Genomic DNA, 16362 nt, shown 5'->3' on the forward strand with positions numbered 1-16362 from the left:
GAAATAACTTGGAGCTGCTAGAAATTACATCCAAGGTTTGCAATATAGCAGTAATATCTGTATTTATGTAGACATGTGTGCGTGCACGTGTGTGTAATGATAACGACATAGTTTCCAAACAGAAAGAGAAAGACAGTTGCCAAAAAGTGTTCACCAGCTATTATAATTTTCCAGAGTGAACTGTTTTTAAATATTCTCTAAGGACTTCTGGTCATAAATATTTCTAAAGAGTATGCACTTAACTCATGCCAATCAATACCATAAAGCAACACTACGGCTAAGCAAGCAAAGTAGAGAACTCTTACTTATTGACTAAATCCTGACGATTCTTGTTTCTAAGGCTCCAGTTCTGCAGCTTATACGCTAATAGTATTCCTAGTTTCAGAAGGTGTGTATCCTGATATTATATTTTTATATAGAAGATTAAATATTTTATAGCATATTTGCTTATTGAGGAAACTCTTTTACCTTGGGGAAAAAAACATCCTCCTATGAATTTCCTTTAACTTTACAGGAGACTGCCATTCTCAGAACCAGGATCTCTCTTGGACATTTCAAAGGACTGCACGCAGGACCTACTTTCTTCACAAGGGACCTAAGATACTGTGTTTTGACTTTTAAGTCAGCCCTAGTATACGGATGTGGACTTCAGGTAGAATGAGCAATGCAAAGAACTTGCTTGGACTTGGCATCTCCTTGTATTTTTGGGGACTGATGGACCTTACTACAACTGTGCTGTCAGGAAGTGCCAGGCCCCTCACTGAAGGGCAAGAAGACAACCTGTCAGACAAGCTGCATCAGCGTATGAAGCGGAGCTGGGTGTGGAACCAGTTCTTTGTTCTGGAGGAGTACACAGGAACTGACCCTCTGTACGTTGGGAAGGTAAGACCCGCACCCGGAGGATATCTGGCAGAGTGCGTACATTTGTGTATCTGCAGTCCATGGTGAAACACAGGAAGTTTCCCTAATTGCCTTTACCTTCTTTCTGGCAGTAAATTTATCCACATTAATTTCACTTCTGCTCCCTAGAGCTTTTGACCAGTATCACCTTCGTTTGGGAAGAATTCCTGTTTCAAGGGCCCGTCAATGTGTTTGCCTATTTCAAAGAGATCTGCTGCACCAATCATCATCTGTAACTGAGGTAGTGTTAGAAAATCTGCAGTGATCTTTCCAGGGACTCCTACAATGTCAAGGCAAAGCAAGGTTGTATTGACATATGAGGATTAGGAAAGAAAGGAAGAGTTTGTGATCATGCTTCTGTCTGTGATCAAGTCAGCTGGAAGCTGAAATTCACAATAAGATTAAACAGCCAATTTCTCTTGAAAACTGACATTTTAATTTCAATGTTTTCTGCAAACCTCTAGGGTCAGAGTAGCTTCGTGCTTACCACAGTTTGACCACAGGTTAATTCTGTGGACTACAGAGAAGTTGCTCCAGATCTAGAAGGCTAGAGGAACAGATCATTAAATCCAACCATGAATAGTCCTATTTTTGGATCCCTTATAACCCAATAACCTACACATGAGTACAGTTAAGTGTAAAATGAATCCCTAAGCACTTTTCAGTAGCTCCTTGAGGAATAAGCTGATGGAAATCAGACCAGTAATGTCTGCCATCACAGTCTGCCTCACTATAACCATCCTCCTTTTTCTGTTTTTAAAGGCTCTGAATTGTTTAAAGTATTGACCCTGTTATTCAAAGGGTTATGGTCAGCACCAAGTTTGCTTCTCATCTACACCAACATGATAAATCTGGAAAAAGTGGGTAGGGGGAGAGTTAGTGTGCTTCAGTGTTTGAACAATACAATTAAGATTTTACAATTTTACATGCTTAGAATATCAGATACCACTATGATAAGTGCAGACTACACATAGGTAGATATGAAAAATTAAGAACTAAGAAAGCTTGTCAGAAGGCAATTCTTTCAGATTTCATTGCTTATTTTTACACAATCAAGGCTCCTTCTTTCCTTCCACTCTATCCATCTGCAGAAAGAAAAAAAAAAGACTGACATGTCCAGATGCCCATTTTGGACTTGTATTTATCATGCTACAACCCTGTAGACCTAAACTGTGCTCACAGTCACACCAGTATAAATCAAAATGAATCCACAGGCTTCAAAAGACTTCCTCCTGATTTATCGCTGTGTGACTGACACCAAGATGTGCTCTGCTTCCTCCCACAGCAATGGCATTTCTAGTGATTGCTGCCAAATGAGACCTCATTAGTCTTCATTCATCTTTGCACCTAGCTTTTCAGCTCTTGATATCTCTATTGAACAAAGAAATTAATATTTGGTTTCATGCAATTCCCAGCTTTGGAACAAGGGCCAGACATACTATTTCACACACTTGGTTGTATCTGAAACTCCAGACTTGCACTGTGAGCTGAATTTCAGCTAAAACAAGTGCTGGAAGAAACTGAATCATCTTTGGTTTAGACTTGATTATGTCATTAGGAGCGCAAGATCTTGGCGTGGTCAGCAGTGCTCTTAAGCTTGCTGCCACTCAGCTCCGCTGAAGGAGGGGGAAGCGGGGACGACTCCTCATGGTCTGTGTCCACCACACAAAGGCCCAGGCTGCCATGAATGAGCTCTCTCCAGGACCGCCTGTTGGCACAGGGGTGCGCAAGGGCTAATTAGCTCCCATGGTTAACAGGGCCAATTAGCCCCACGCACTGCTGAGTTGACGTGGTTGGATCTCTCTGAAGGCCTCCTAGCTCTGCACTGCTCCATGTAGACCAGACGCCAGGGAACTCTGCTGCCAAAACTGATCTCTGGAGGTCAAACATTTCATCTTTTCCCATCCCTGAACAGGGTGCAGAGCAGCCAGCCAAGCAGTGGGATGAAAGTAGTGGGGGCTGCCATAAGGGAAAGGCTTTTCCTCATCTCCTACAGCCAAAGGCACGGGTTCTCAGAAGAAGCTGCAGCCCACCACGATTCCTCACAACTCCTGCGTTCATGCTGCCTGTGTCTTTAGGGATCCTTAGGAAATGGGTCAGCAGGGTATAGACTGTGGGCTGAATTAATTGTTCTGGCAGGCCAGAAATTTTTCAGCCTGAGTCACCCCAGGCTGGCTCAGAAATAGCTCTGGAAGGGCTTGCGCAGAGCCGGGTGGAGGTGCAGAAGAGCTCCCAGCCTACTGCTCACTGCTCGCACCAGCCCTCCAAACAGCCCTGGGTCCCACGCCTGGCCAGACAGAGCTTCTTCTAACTGATACCACCCACGACACCCTGAAACATCCTGCTAACCAGGCCTTGCTTTTATCCACTGGCTCTCTCCAAGCCCACATCAGAAGGAGAAAAAGCGCACAGCATAGATCCAATTGTATTTACTTTAGAGGCTTCCCATAAGAGAGGGGCTTTTCTGATGCTCTTGTACAGCTATTCCTGGCTAGCTATGTAGGACTGCAGCAACCCAAAAAGCACCTTGACTTGAACCATGGGTCCAGGCTTGCCCAATACGATTTTCAAGGCTGCTGTGAAAAATGTACTTTCCTACATAACTGTAACGTAAGGAGCAAAATATCTTCTGGACAGGGAAATGAAAAGAAAGTTCCTGAGGTGAAGTCAGTACAAGTTTTGCTTTTCTCCAGTGTTCATTTAAGAGTTTAAATTTAATTTAAGGTATTTTAGCTTCAGAGGGTTCCTGGTCCTCTCACAGATAAATACAAGGCTTTAACTTTCCTAGAGGTAGCCATTATCGGCTAATAGGATGAACTAGGGAAACCAAAGGCCCCACATTTGCTGCAGCAGGTATTTTCCAAGTTCATCCATCAGCCTAAACTGCATCAGTAATTGAACTGGGGACAGACTTCAACCACTTTGCCATGTCGGAGACTCCCTAACCCCGTTCCAAAGGAAAGAGGCATTTGAACCACAGCAGCTGAATGAGTGAATAAAATGCATCCTTTCTACAGACTATCACTGCAGATCAACCAAACTCACTCACACATCCTCACAGAAATCCCCTGCAGGTGTTACCTCCCTGGAGGCAGAGAAAGGAGAGCACGTCGAGGACAGAGTCACAGCCCAGTTAGCAGAGCTGTGCGACTCCTTCCCTGAGACACCCCCGGCAGTACCACCCTCTTCCTCACACCCTTTGCCTGGAAACGTGTCATTCAGATGCAGACATAACCTCCTTAACCTTTTTTGCTATCCTCATCATAAGAAGCAACCCAGGTTGACACTGTTAACAATTTCTAAGGAGTTATCAGCTTCATTCCTCCCATAGTCCACTCTTTTAATATGCCGGAGAAAGTACAAATGAATTCCTTTTACTTCTGTGTCAGCCACACGGCAGCACAATTTATCGCACCACCCGTAAAACAGAGCCAACTAAAAACTGGATCACCTTTCCAACAGAGTGACTTCTACATACACCCCGAGCTGCAGCATCCTGATATTGGGTTTGTCATTGCAATGGTGTGTGTGCTTCAGTACCTTCAGACACCAAATGCTTTCAGATTTATTGCAGTCTGGAAGTATTAAGTCTTTTATGCTCTTTTTTGCTTTGTCTAGAAAGAGCAGGTTATACGAGAAGCAGCAAAAGTGCTGCTGGCATGTCTTCCTGCCTAGCCTTGGTTGAGACCCAATGCTTTTAACAAATCACAATTAGACAGAGATCTTCTTGTACTCCCAAATTCTTATTAACGTGCCACATTCATTCCTTGCTTGCTCCCTACACAACTGCATTCATTCCAAATAGGACTTCGGACAGAAGGTGTAATTTAACCCATGAGTTTGATTTAGTATCTTCTTCTAAGTCTCTTGAACTTTCCAGAACACCTTCTGCTATTTTAAAAGATGCTTTCTTCTTTCTGTTTTTATTTTGGGGGGTTTTTTTTAATTATTTTTTGTTTTATTTTGGTTTTTTCTTTTTTTAATTGTAATTTTCTTTTTCTTTTCTCTTTTTCTCTTTTTCATTCAATTTTCTATGCCTTTGCCACTTCCTTTTATAATTTATTTTCCTTTGCCATTTCTTTGACTGTGAATTTGACTTTGACTTCTTTCTTTCCTTTTCTTTCCTTTTTCCTATTTAATGAGGACTTGTTGATGTTCCAAAACACATTCTCTTCCATCAGGCCCAGCTCTAAGTCCCAAATCAGGTCTAACATCTGTATCTGTCTCAGCAGCTGCATTCTTGCACTGATGCACTAAAACAAATGCCCAAGATGTAGCTTAGTGGTTCTGAACCAATTCAAAAAGCTATTAATAGTGTCCTCCTTCTGGAAGCATCCTGTTTACTAGCTCCTACAGTGATAATGTCTGAGTTATGGGTGTTTAGGGTAAATAATGACAACCACTGTCTTTTTTTAAATTAATCACAAGATGGTGTTTCCTGATGATATGCCAGTTTGCAGTCCTGGCTCTTGCATGGGAATTAATGCACATGGCAGTCATCTAAATTTAACTGTTTGCCACTGCCAAATTTGTCTGGGCTGGTTCTTCCTCCATTTAGCTGATACATCACCTGAGAGCTGCCAGCATTCCTCCAAAGAACCGATGTCTCTCAGATGCAGTTGCCACTGCAGAGACCGCTGGCAAAGCAATGAAATGAAATACTAGTGACCTGACACGAAAGTTATCACAATCTGCACCTTTAGCTCTTGCAGCTACTTTACAGTGGCTTTAACATTCATTGTCCCAGCAGTCATTAAGGCTCCATGGGCCACCTACATACAGACCTGTCTGCAGGTTGGGACTTGCCATGGAACACAACGAATGTAAGATCCCACCTCAGCTGAACTCAGTCTTACCCTAAAATCAGAAGTAGGCCCAGGTTTTGTGTAAGTCATGTGCTACGCTCTGAGGGGCTAGTAAGGAAAACAACCTCCAGAGAACAAGCATCTTCCAACCAGACCCTTCACTGGGGAAAATGGTCTTTCAGCTGGCAAGTCGATGGGACCACGTGCCCTAAAACAGCTGAAGAGCTGGTCCACTGGCATTAGAAATGTTTAAGTCAGGTAAGACAATTTGTCCACATCCCTATAAAAGTTTTTCCTGTATGATAAATTTTTGTGCAGTTTTCTGTGTGTTTTTAAATAGCTCAGTGATGAGATTTCTTCTTTTGATATTGAGGGAACAGCCTGTAATCAAATGCATCAGGTTTGACTTCTGCTGTTCTACACGTATTATCCATTTCTATTTGGATTCTTTTTTCAAATCCTACCAATCCTGTGTTCATCTATTCAGTTTATTATTCCAGGATTTTTCTCTCCAGTGCAAATATTTACCTATGATTGGCCCCATCCTCCACAATTATTCCCATATGTCCGTTGAGCTCACCAAAGCATTAAACACACACTTAATTCTGACCATATTTCTTGAGATAATTACCTCATATATGCATTTTAAAATCTGCTTAACTGAATCCAGCCCACTTTGACCACTTTTTTCTTTATTATTCTTTATTCATCTCTCAAAAATGATAATCACACTGGCAAATGGTATTCACACCTGAGCCATTCTTGAAAATCACATTTTGATTATTGCATCTCAATTCTATTGCTTTCCTGTCTTTTGGGACTGAAACAATACCATCTCTGGGCATTGGTCTTCATGGTTTATTCCTCAAAACCATGGAAGTATGAGCATAGTGTTAAGGATCTTCATAGTGTGAGTGAAATTAAGTGATTTTTTTGTCTTTTGGTAGTCATTACAGCATTTCATGGGAACCAGGTGTTTAGCAGAATGGTAGTCTCCAGGATGATTTGTTTCTCTGTTTTAGATCATAATTAGCACTGCATTTACTTTTCTTCTGTTCTGTTGCATTCACAGCTATCTGTGGCTGCTCAGAACTAATAAGTAGTCATGCAATAAATCCGTTCGCTAATTCCCTAGAAAATCAGGGATGCCTCTCATCTCTATAGCCTGCTGCAGAAACAATCAAATGTTCCTCACTCCTTGCCTTACATACTGTTTGACAACAATTCTTTCCTGAAGGTGTAAGGGTACAGCCTAATTTTTATTGCTAAAATTTTCATGGAAAGAAAAAATTAAACATTTCTGAATCATGACAGCTGCTGAGTAGCTCTCCCATCCTGCTTTCCCCTTGATCCCGAACAGATTTACCTCATCTGCCCCAACATTATGCTACCCCTGGAATATCTGACTCCTCTTAAGCCAGGTGAGCGAGCACAGCCTGCGGCTTTGCTGACCTCCCCTTATCCCAAGCCTGGCAGTGAGTCCTTCTCAATGGCCATTGCAACCAGGCAAAATATAATCTTGTGTTGAGTGAGACTTCAAAAAGGCACAGAGCCTGTTCCTGTTTGGGTGCCTCTGCCTTTTCTTCTGGCACAGCTGTGGGTGCAGGAATGGGAAGACAGGAGAGGGTTTTTAATTGCAACTCTGTGATACAGACTTTACTGAGTATTTGCCTCTTTCAGCAAAACAAGTTCATTAAAACCAGCTTGTGAGTCCCAACAGTGAGACCAAAGTGCTCAGGATGCCCACGTGCTTTGTGTCTCAGCAGCCGCTTGCCCAACTCGTGGTCTAATTGAATCCTGTTCCTTTCCGCAGCTCCACTCCGACATGGACAGGGGAGATGGTTCGATCAAATACATCCTCTCAGGAGAGGGAGCTGGCATTGTGTTTACAATTGATGATACCACGGGGGACATCCATGCCATTCAGCGACTGGACCGGGAAGAAAGGTCGCAGTACACCCTGAGGGCACAGGCTCTGGACAGACGAACGGGCCGGCCGATGGAACCGGAGTCGGAGTTCATCATCAAAATCCAAGACATTAATGACAATGAACCCAAGTTCCTGGATGGGCCTTACGTAGCCTCTGTTCCAGAAATGTCACCTGTGGGTAAGGCAGATTTTGTGGAGTCTCTTCCCCGTCTAAGCAAATTGGAGATGGTCACTAAAACATAAATTCCTTGACTCCTTGAACTCAGCCTTTGCCCCTGACGCAGGAGCTGCAGGGCAGGAGAGCGTCCCCTGGGGTGCCCCACTGCTGCAGAAGAGGGATAGCAGGCTTTACGCCACCGTCAGCTGGGCCCCTCTGAACAAGCCAAGGGAAGCAGGAGGGCTGAAAAGGATGTAATTCAAACGTACCATCTTCAGACAACTTGCAGTAACTTAGTGCCCCTTCTCCCCTCCATCAGACAGTAGCATTAGACATCCATTACCATCCATAAAATAACACAATTTTAGGAACCTATTCTAGTTTGTGCTGAGAGATGAAATACTGTCCAGGAGCTCTTGAAATCATGGAGACATGACAACAATTATTAGCAGCTTTGCTCCTTCTAAATCTGTTTTAAGTCTGCACTAAACACATTTCAGTGGATCCCAAAGTTCTGGTACCGTTTGCTCTCCACTTTTAGAGAGTGGGATCATGTCAAACACAGTCCTGTTATTGCAGTGCAGGCAGAAGATGAACAGCAGCCTTCCTACCTACACAAGTCAGGAGAAACCACTTCCATAAAACAAAGCCAATAGTCACATAAAATACTGTTTTCCTGGACTTTTGTCTTTCTTTTGGAGGTGCTTATTGCTTTTTGGGTCTGTGACGTCATTACAGAGACAATACCCTATAAATCACGTGTCCCAAAGTTACAGACCTGATTCAACTTCTCATTCTTCAATATTATGTTGACATAAAGCTAGAGACAAGCATCAAATACAAAAGTTCCATTCAGAAATAATGTTTCTTAATGGTAATGGCTAGCTTGAATTTAGATTTATTTTCCAGTGCGTATCTAGTAACACTAGATTTGTTTCTAACACAAAACATTATGTAGAAGGCTAGATACATTTATAAGGTCATTGTCTGACATTTTAAGGAGTCAAAACTCATATATTTCAAGCAGTTATGCCTTGCCTTCTCCTTGTTCTTGATAAACTACATCACCTGCAAGCCATTATTAGCTTCAGAGGAAGCAGACCTTGAAAACCAATTGAAGAAATATATATGCATCTGTGGAGGTTCCAAAAGGCACTTCAGCAGGGTATAATCTCCAGGCCATGCAATGTAAACGGCAATCCCGCAGAGAGATTATCCCAGAGATACAATCCCTCGTGCTCAGTGTTTGGGTACAATTTCCATCCCTCAGTCAACATGCAGTATCCATGGGCCCGCTGCAGCAATCCGTGATTTATGTCAGCATAGCTACAGATCTTATTTGAGCTGCCTTTAAATAACATTTAAAATCAGGAAAAGGGGAAAAGAAGCAAGCAGTATATAACTACCAGCTCCCTGCAAACCGTAACAAAGTACTGATAGATCAGCAATTCTGTAACTGTGGTCCATAGAGTACTTGCTCTTTTATATCTTCTTACAGACGCATGATGAATTTATGGCTATTAATTCTTTTAGCGCTAATGAGATACAAGTATGAGCAATAAGTACAAGCACTATGAGCATCAAATGGAGAAGTTCGGTGTGGGAAAGCTCTTGTTAGGCATTTCTATTTATTTTGAACCATGTACTTTTCATGCCAGCTCTTTATCCCACAAGGTCTTACCTGATGGGTTTTTTTGTCAGGCACCTCTGTTATCCAGGTGACAGCGACAGATGCTGATGACCCAACCTATGGGAACAGCGCAAGAGTAGTGTACAGTATTCTCCAAGGACAACCATATTTCTCTGTGGACTCTCGGACAGGTATGTTATTTCAGCAGGGAAAGAGGCAGTGTGAAAACGGAAAGAAAAAAGTTTCAAGCAGAAAGAACAGGCAGTGCATCATGACTGTGGCCAGAGAAACATACTTCTGTGGCTTGGAGCCAAGACAGAGCAGCACTGTGCGAGGGTTAAAGCAAGGCTGTGGTAATGAGCTCCAGAAGCAGGACAGGCTCGCTGCAGTGCTGTACTTGTCTGAATGACCCTATTCTGCAGCTCAGGAGCTGGGTGGGTTTGGTGCTCTAAATATTCTTGCTGGCTTCTATCACTTGCAACGATGTCTTCAGCAGATCTAATTGGTAAGAAGGCTTAGTGGAAAACAAGCAATCTGTGAACCTACCAGGACTGGAAAGTGCAGGGTAAAGGATGCAGTTATCTGAAGTAGTTTTACCTAAGGGTGTTCTTGTTAATAACCTTAAATTTATCTATAGGACACCCTCTCTGTTTTGCTTGCTTTCTCTCTCTCTCTTTTTTTCTGTGTATTTCCAAGATTTATATCCAAAAGAGGAATCTGACAGGTTTTGACAGTTTCTAAAGGGCATCTGTAGTGCTAAGGTCAGAAACTCATGAGACGATAGACATTGCTCAGCCCTAGGCGACAGAACAGAAAAGACACTGCATAATCTACTTCTGAAAGTTAGCAGTTTATGGAGTAGGTGCTCTAGCCAAAGACAAACTTGTATGTGGTATGTTATTTCCGCAGCTCTTTACAATATAAATAAAATAGTAATTTTGTAGTCAGATTGTCAACCACAGACAAATAAGGGCATAATCATAGATTTGCTAAGTACTGAATGATTTCTAAGAAAGCAAAGCAGCAATATTCAGAGTCAGATCCAGTACAGATTTAACCACTAGAGAGCAACTTAGAAGCTAGGCCCTTAAGTTCAAAATCACATACTTTAACCCAGAAAAGGCCTTTTCCTCCACTTAACTAATTTCCCAGTCACTTAGACCTGCATCTCTGGACATGTCCAGAGCAGTCTCAGCCTTCACAAGTAGGGAACAGGGCACGCGTTTAAGCTAAGCGCAGTCATGACCCAGAAGTGTTTCCCCATCCCAGGCACAGGACTCTAACCGGCTCCCGCCGTGCAAACCCACCTGCAGGATTCGGTAACCCACAAAATGCAATTCCAGCTTTCACCTTCTTCCAAAACAGACCTAGAGCATAAACGATCACCAGCTCCTTTATATTGATGGGTAGTGATTAAAGCACCCAATAGCGGGCAACACATTTCAATACTCTCCTCTGCTAGAAGCATTTGGGGTCCTTATCGTTCACCTCCTGACACAAATTCTTGGTGCCAGAAGCACCACGAGTTCCTGTTCCTGTTCCTGTTCTGTCATCAGCCTCACAGGTGTTGAGCAAACTTATATGTGAAGGCACAGCTTCAAAGGAAAGCTGAGACCCTCCTCCTCCCTTTTTCCAGAATACTTTTACGGCCTGACCATGATCATATTTCCCTAGAAGGGAAAAAAGCGGATTTAAATCCCCTCAGGCAGAGTAGGCACAGGCCCCTGAGTCTCCTGCTTCCCAAGAAACCATCTGGCTGTTATAGAAGAGACAAGACATCACCTCTGCTCTTTACTACTTTTTTTTAAGAGATCTAACCTGACTCCATTTGGTGAAGGAAATGGTACCAGCACCTTTCTTTTGGAAGATCTGAGGACCTGAGCTTTTATCTGAGCCTTTCCCATAGCCGTAAGGAACATTTTAAGGTTCATCACCATCCTCAGCATTTCCTTGCTGACCAGTTGTGTACAGCAGCATCAGAGCTCCCCGCTTAGCATGGCTGCTCTTCTGGGTCCCATTTGGAGGAGCATAAACCCCAACCTGTCTCTGAGTCCTGGTGTCCTGGACTGGCCCTTCTCTAGAGACCAGAGGCCCCAAACACAGGCCTGGCAGAGCCTGGCTTTTAGGCACTGATGTCTTTTTTTAGATCTAGCCTGTTACATATTAAGGACAAGTCAAGAGTGGAAATTCCCTGAAAAGTATTTGTATGTGGAGGAAATACTTCCCAAAATGCTAAGCATTTTTATATCTTATTTATATCTATGGAAGCTGAGGAGGTACAGCCTTTCATGGGAGTCACTCAACTTTGCAGGATGAGGCTCTTAAGAGCTCCATGTAGCAAGATTAAAATAGCTCACTGTGAATTGCTCAGTACTGGTCACTATTTCTTCCCTTCTACATACAGTGATAATTGCCAATGCGATATCTTTTTACTGCTTTTTTATTAAACCCATACATTGTCTTTCTGCTAAAAATAAAGACCAAATGCAGATCACGCAAGTTCATAGCGTCCTGATGTGCAAGTACTGCATGTTGAGCCATGCGACTGGGGTGGTGCCTGGGGCTGACACGCATTTGCCCCCACACAGGAGGGCACCCCCACTGTGTCACAGCCCATGTCTAGCAAGTGCCCTAGAAAGTGTCTCCTGGCAGTACATCCCTTGGGCTCCATCACCAGCCACTGCTTCTCTCCGGCTCGGGGACCACTGTGTGGCCGAGCAGCCTGTTGAGCAGCGATGGTGGGCAGAGGAGCAAGCTGCTGGCCCGCCGTGGGCAAGGAGGTGCTGGCGGCCTGAGGAATGGGTCGCGCTGGGAGGACCGGAGGTTTGTCAGCTCTAACACGGGGGCCTCTGCCCCTCCGTCCTGGCAGACAGTCACACGGGGGAGGGCAGGATCGAGCGGGGACAGCCGGGCGAAGAAGGAAGGAGCGCCCAAGAGGAAAAAAAGAAGAGGACCGCCCCAACCCTCATGCGGACACCCGACGGCGCCGGGCGGGGCGAGGCGAGGCAGGGCCGGGGGCGGGGGACGCGGGCAGGGGGAGCCGCCGGCCCCGGCCGGGAGCCTCAGCGGCCGCCCGGCTCCTCGCAGCATCCATCGGAGAAGTGCTGCTGCCACCTCATGTCCTCTCGCAGTAGTGTTACCCTGAAGGAAAGGGACGGCTCCGCAGGGGGGGGGCCGGGCGGGGTGACCGCCTCCCACCCCCCCCCCCACACCGGTGCGGGAGCAACCTGCCCGAACCGGCGGTACGGCCCCAAATCCTGCTCCCCTAGCCCCCAGCGCGGGGCCCGAACCACCCGGGCAAAGCCCGTGGGCTTATGTCAGCTTGCCTCCAGGACTGCGTGCCTAGGGATGCTGGAAAACTCGTCTTGATGTAGCTTTTAACTAATCACATCACTTCCACCTTTTGTGCGGACATATTTAGCCTGAGCAGGGCCTTAATTCAGCCTAGCGCACCCTCTGTTCCCGAAATGCTTTTCCAGCTCCCTGGGAAGGCAACGTTTTAATTTTGAACAGCCAGCCTGCCCCAGAGCTGATGCATTTTAACTGGGCTTCTTTAAAATTCACACCTTCTGTTAACCTAGATTTAATTTGGGTGAGTTTTACTCTGCCAGGGAAGGTGAGGCTGAATGCAGAGTCTGATCTCATTCTTGACACAGGGAACATGATGCAGGAGCAAGATGACCCCACGTTGTTTGTGCGCTCTTTAACTACCATTTCTTTTGTTCCCGAAACCCCTTTCCCCCCTCAACCTCACAGGCTTAATTAGAACAGCTCTAATGAACATGGACAGAGAAGCAAAAGAATATTATGAAGTGATTATCCAGGCCAAGGATATGGGTGGACAGCTGGGAGGATTAGCTGGAACAACCACAGTCAACATCACCCTCTCTGATGTCAACGACAATCCACCCAGATTTCCACAGAGTGAGTACCCGCTGCGCCAGGAGGGGCACAAAAAGGGTGGCTGAGTTACACGGCTGCAGTTTGCTCTCATTAGAGCCATTTTCAAACTCGGGGTAGTCACAATTAGAGATGGGCAGAATTTCGGATCGAAGAAGGAACTTTCCTTCAGAAAAATGTCAAAATGGAGCATTCACCAGCTTGTCTTTTCAGAAGACAAAACCACCGCTTTTTTCAGAGGGTGAAAAATTAATTTACAGAAAAAGGAAAGAAGGAGATCTTTTGTGTTCCTAGACTACTCGTGGCCACTGCCTTTGGCTGCTAATTGCTGCCCTGATTCTCTTTTCTTCCTATCTCTGAAAGGATGTCTGTCAAACCAGGGACATGTGGCGGTGCTGGAAGTTGAAAGATCATTCATTCAACACTCCAGCCAGGCCGCTGCAGGGCAGCGTCGGGTCGCTGTGCTGCCGGTGTAGAGTACGTTGTCATACCGCCTGCTCCCCAGGAAAGGTTCATCTAAACCTTGACAACATACAGTTAAACCCTAAGATATGTAACAGCCACAGTTAGTGGCATGCAAAAATAGGCAACTCCACTCTTATCAGAAATGCTACTTTCTATTTACAGAAGTGAATCTCAGAGCAAGATTTGCAATATTTTGCTCTTTCTTTTAAAAATTATTTCAGAGCAAATTTACCTACAAAATTCTATATTACTGTTAAAAACTTGAAAGAAACTTTTTAGGTTGGTTTGAACACTGTTTCTTTTGGTGGTGTAGATCAGTGTCAAGCCATTTTGGTATTGCCATTTTTCTCATCTAGCTGAGAAATGAAAAGTCCTGCGGTTCTTTTTGTGGCTATTCTGCTTCTCCATCTGTTTCTGGATGTTACACTGCTAAATCAAAGCACTCCACCGAGATCAGCAAGAAGCATCAACTTCCACTTTTCTTCTTCTGGCAGAGCAGCTTGTTGACCGCACCATTGCCAATCCTGTTTTGAAAGTAGCATGAATTGTAACTGATATCAAACACTTGACTAAGAAAAATGAGAATAGATCAAACTCCACCCTCGGTGTAATTCTGCCTTGCAAAGCTCAGTAACTGGTGGAGTTAACAGAGAGGGTGCAGCAAGGAAGGTTTGAACATAAAGTATGATGTCACAGAAGTATTTTCGATACAACATTTGTATTTTTAAAACATGTTTTAAAAATAGCAGCTTTCTTTTTCCCCAGGCTTGCTGCTAAGCAAATTAGTGATGCACCAAATGTGCTCAAGGTAGGGTTTGCAGGGAGAGGTAGTATCTTTTAATAGAGTAACTGGTAAACTTGGAAGAAACAGGCAAATTTCTGAGCTCTCAAAGCCTTGTTCAGGGTGGAAAAGAAGTTTATATGGACTTGGGAAAGGATTTGTGGTGCTCAAAACGTGTGTGCTTATTCCCACTGTACAAGCTGATCTAATAAAAGATGCCTGTCCTATTAAATCTGTTTCATACCCTGCTTTATATCATGACTGCAGCAGCACTGGTGTTAATTGCCCTATTTTTCTAGCTGAAGTTCCCTTTTCCAGGTACATTGCTGTTTTGAAAAGAACCCGTTGAACAAACCTGTTGATGTGACAAACACCTAAATAAAAGCTTCCCAGGCAATTCAGTCTAGCTGTTGATTTCTAAAAGGAATCACACCGCTGTTGCAGCTTTGGTAAAGGTACTAGGGATTCCCTGCAGGCTATGCAGCATTGCAGTCTGCCCTGGTCTGCTCTTTGCATTGCTGTGCAGTTTTCGGTTCCTTTTCACAGCTTGTTTTTTGCTCCCCGCTCTCTTTCTTTGCTGCTCGTGCCAGAGCATTATCAGATGAGCGTGCTGGAGTCCGCTCCCATCAGCTCCACCGTGGGCCGCGTGGTTGCTAAAGACCTGGACGAAGGCATTAATGCGGAGATGAAATACAGCCTTGTGGACGGAGACGGACTGGACGTCTTTGATATTAACACCGATCCTAATTACCAAGTTGGCATCATAACTGTGAGAAAGGTAGTAAAGTTTCCTTTTTATAGCAATTTATATGGCTAACAGCCCTGGTTACATTTTATGTGTGCAATATTCCCTACGCCTGTAGTGACTTTGTTCCCATTACATGACAGTAGCCCCTTTCCTGCTATAAAAACACAATTTCTCAAACATTCATTGCTAAAATATGAAAGCAGACTGCGTTCCTAGGAGCAACCTTTAGTGGGGACAGCATTAGCATAAACATGTCTTTTCCCACTGAAGGAATGTTCTGATTCACTATTTATCTATTTAAATATTCTCCGTAGCTTAATTATCCTACAATGTAAGAAATTAGATCAATATTTGCATTTGAACTGTACACATTTTTCACTCTGGTGTCCCACAAACAATAGTAAAGCATGCCTTAGAATTATTTATAAACCAATACAAACCAGGCAGTTTTTTTTAATTGCTGCTTGAAGATCCATAAATGCTAATTAGGCTAGAAGAAGTTGTCTCTAAAATGGCAGCTGTGAAACTTCTAGTACTCTGTACCGCAGGCTATGCAGAAGGGAACAGAGTATTTTGCTTAGACTCCCTGCTATAGGATATTTATTCTACCATCTTTCATAAATGCTAGAAGTTCAACTCTAGTTCTACGTTATGAAATTGCAACCATATTTCTGCCTAAGCATATCTGGTGCACTAATAAGGAAGTATAGTCTCCATTTAAATGGCCTGGGACTAGACTGTGCACTAAAATGGAGCAACGCATGGGTGAGATTTGACCCTGCAAGCCCCTATGCCCTACAGCAAAGCACTTAAGCATGTATTTATGGTCACCTTTCTCCACATCTTGTTTATGAACACTAGTCCCTAAAGTTAAGCATGTGCTTAACTGCTTTGCTGAAATTAAATAGATGTTGAGTGCAAAGTCTAATGTAATTTTTCACTCATTTATTGGTGAAAAAAATAGTTTCTCTGGAGTAAATGTGTCATTAAGCTTGACTTTCGTTATTATGAATACAGTTTTACTAGATGTTCATGTATGTCAGGAG

At 43.9% G+C, this 16362-nt stretch overlaps 1 protein-coding gene across 1 annotated transcript in view; it reads left to right on the top strand.

Annotated features, from left to right (window-relative positions):
* Positions 1–639: 639 nt before the first annotated feature.
* The window catches only part of CDH20 (cadherin 20), a 36478-nt gene continuing 20755 nt past the window's right edge, over positions 640–16362 (top strand). The window contains exons 1-5 of the mRNA XM_054190424.1: positions 640–882; positions 7519–7813; positions 9494–9613; positions 13179–13346; positions 15159–15346. Of these exons, the coding sequence (XP_054046399.1) occupies positions 640–882; positions 7519–7813; positions 9494–9613; positions 13179–13346; positions 15159–15346 (1014 nt within the window). The remainder of the gene's footprint in view (positions 883–7518; positions 7814–9493; positions 9614–13178; positions 13347–15158; positions 15347–16362) is intronic.

The sequence above is a fragment of the Rissa tridactyla genome, chromosome 2 (genome assembly GCF_028500815.1).
Source record: "Rissa tridactyla isolate bRisTri1 chromosome 2, bRisTri1.patW.cur.20221130, whole genome shotgun sequence".
Taxonomy (NCBI): Eukaryota; Metazoa; Chordata; class Aves; order Charadriiformes; family Laridae; genus Rissa; species Rissa tridactyla.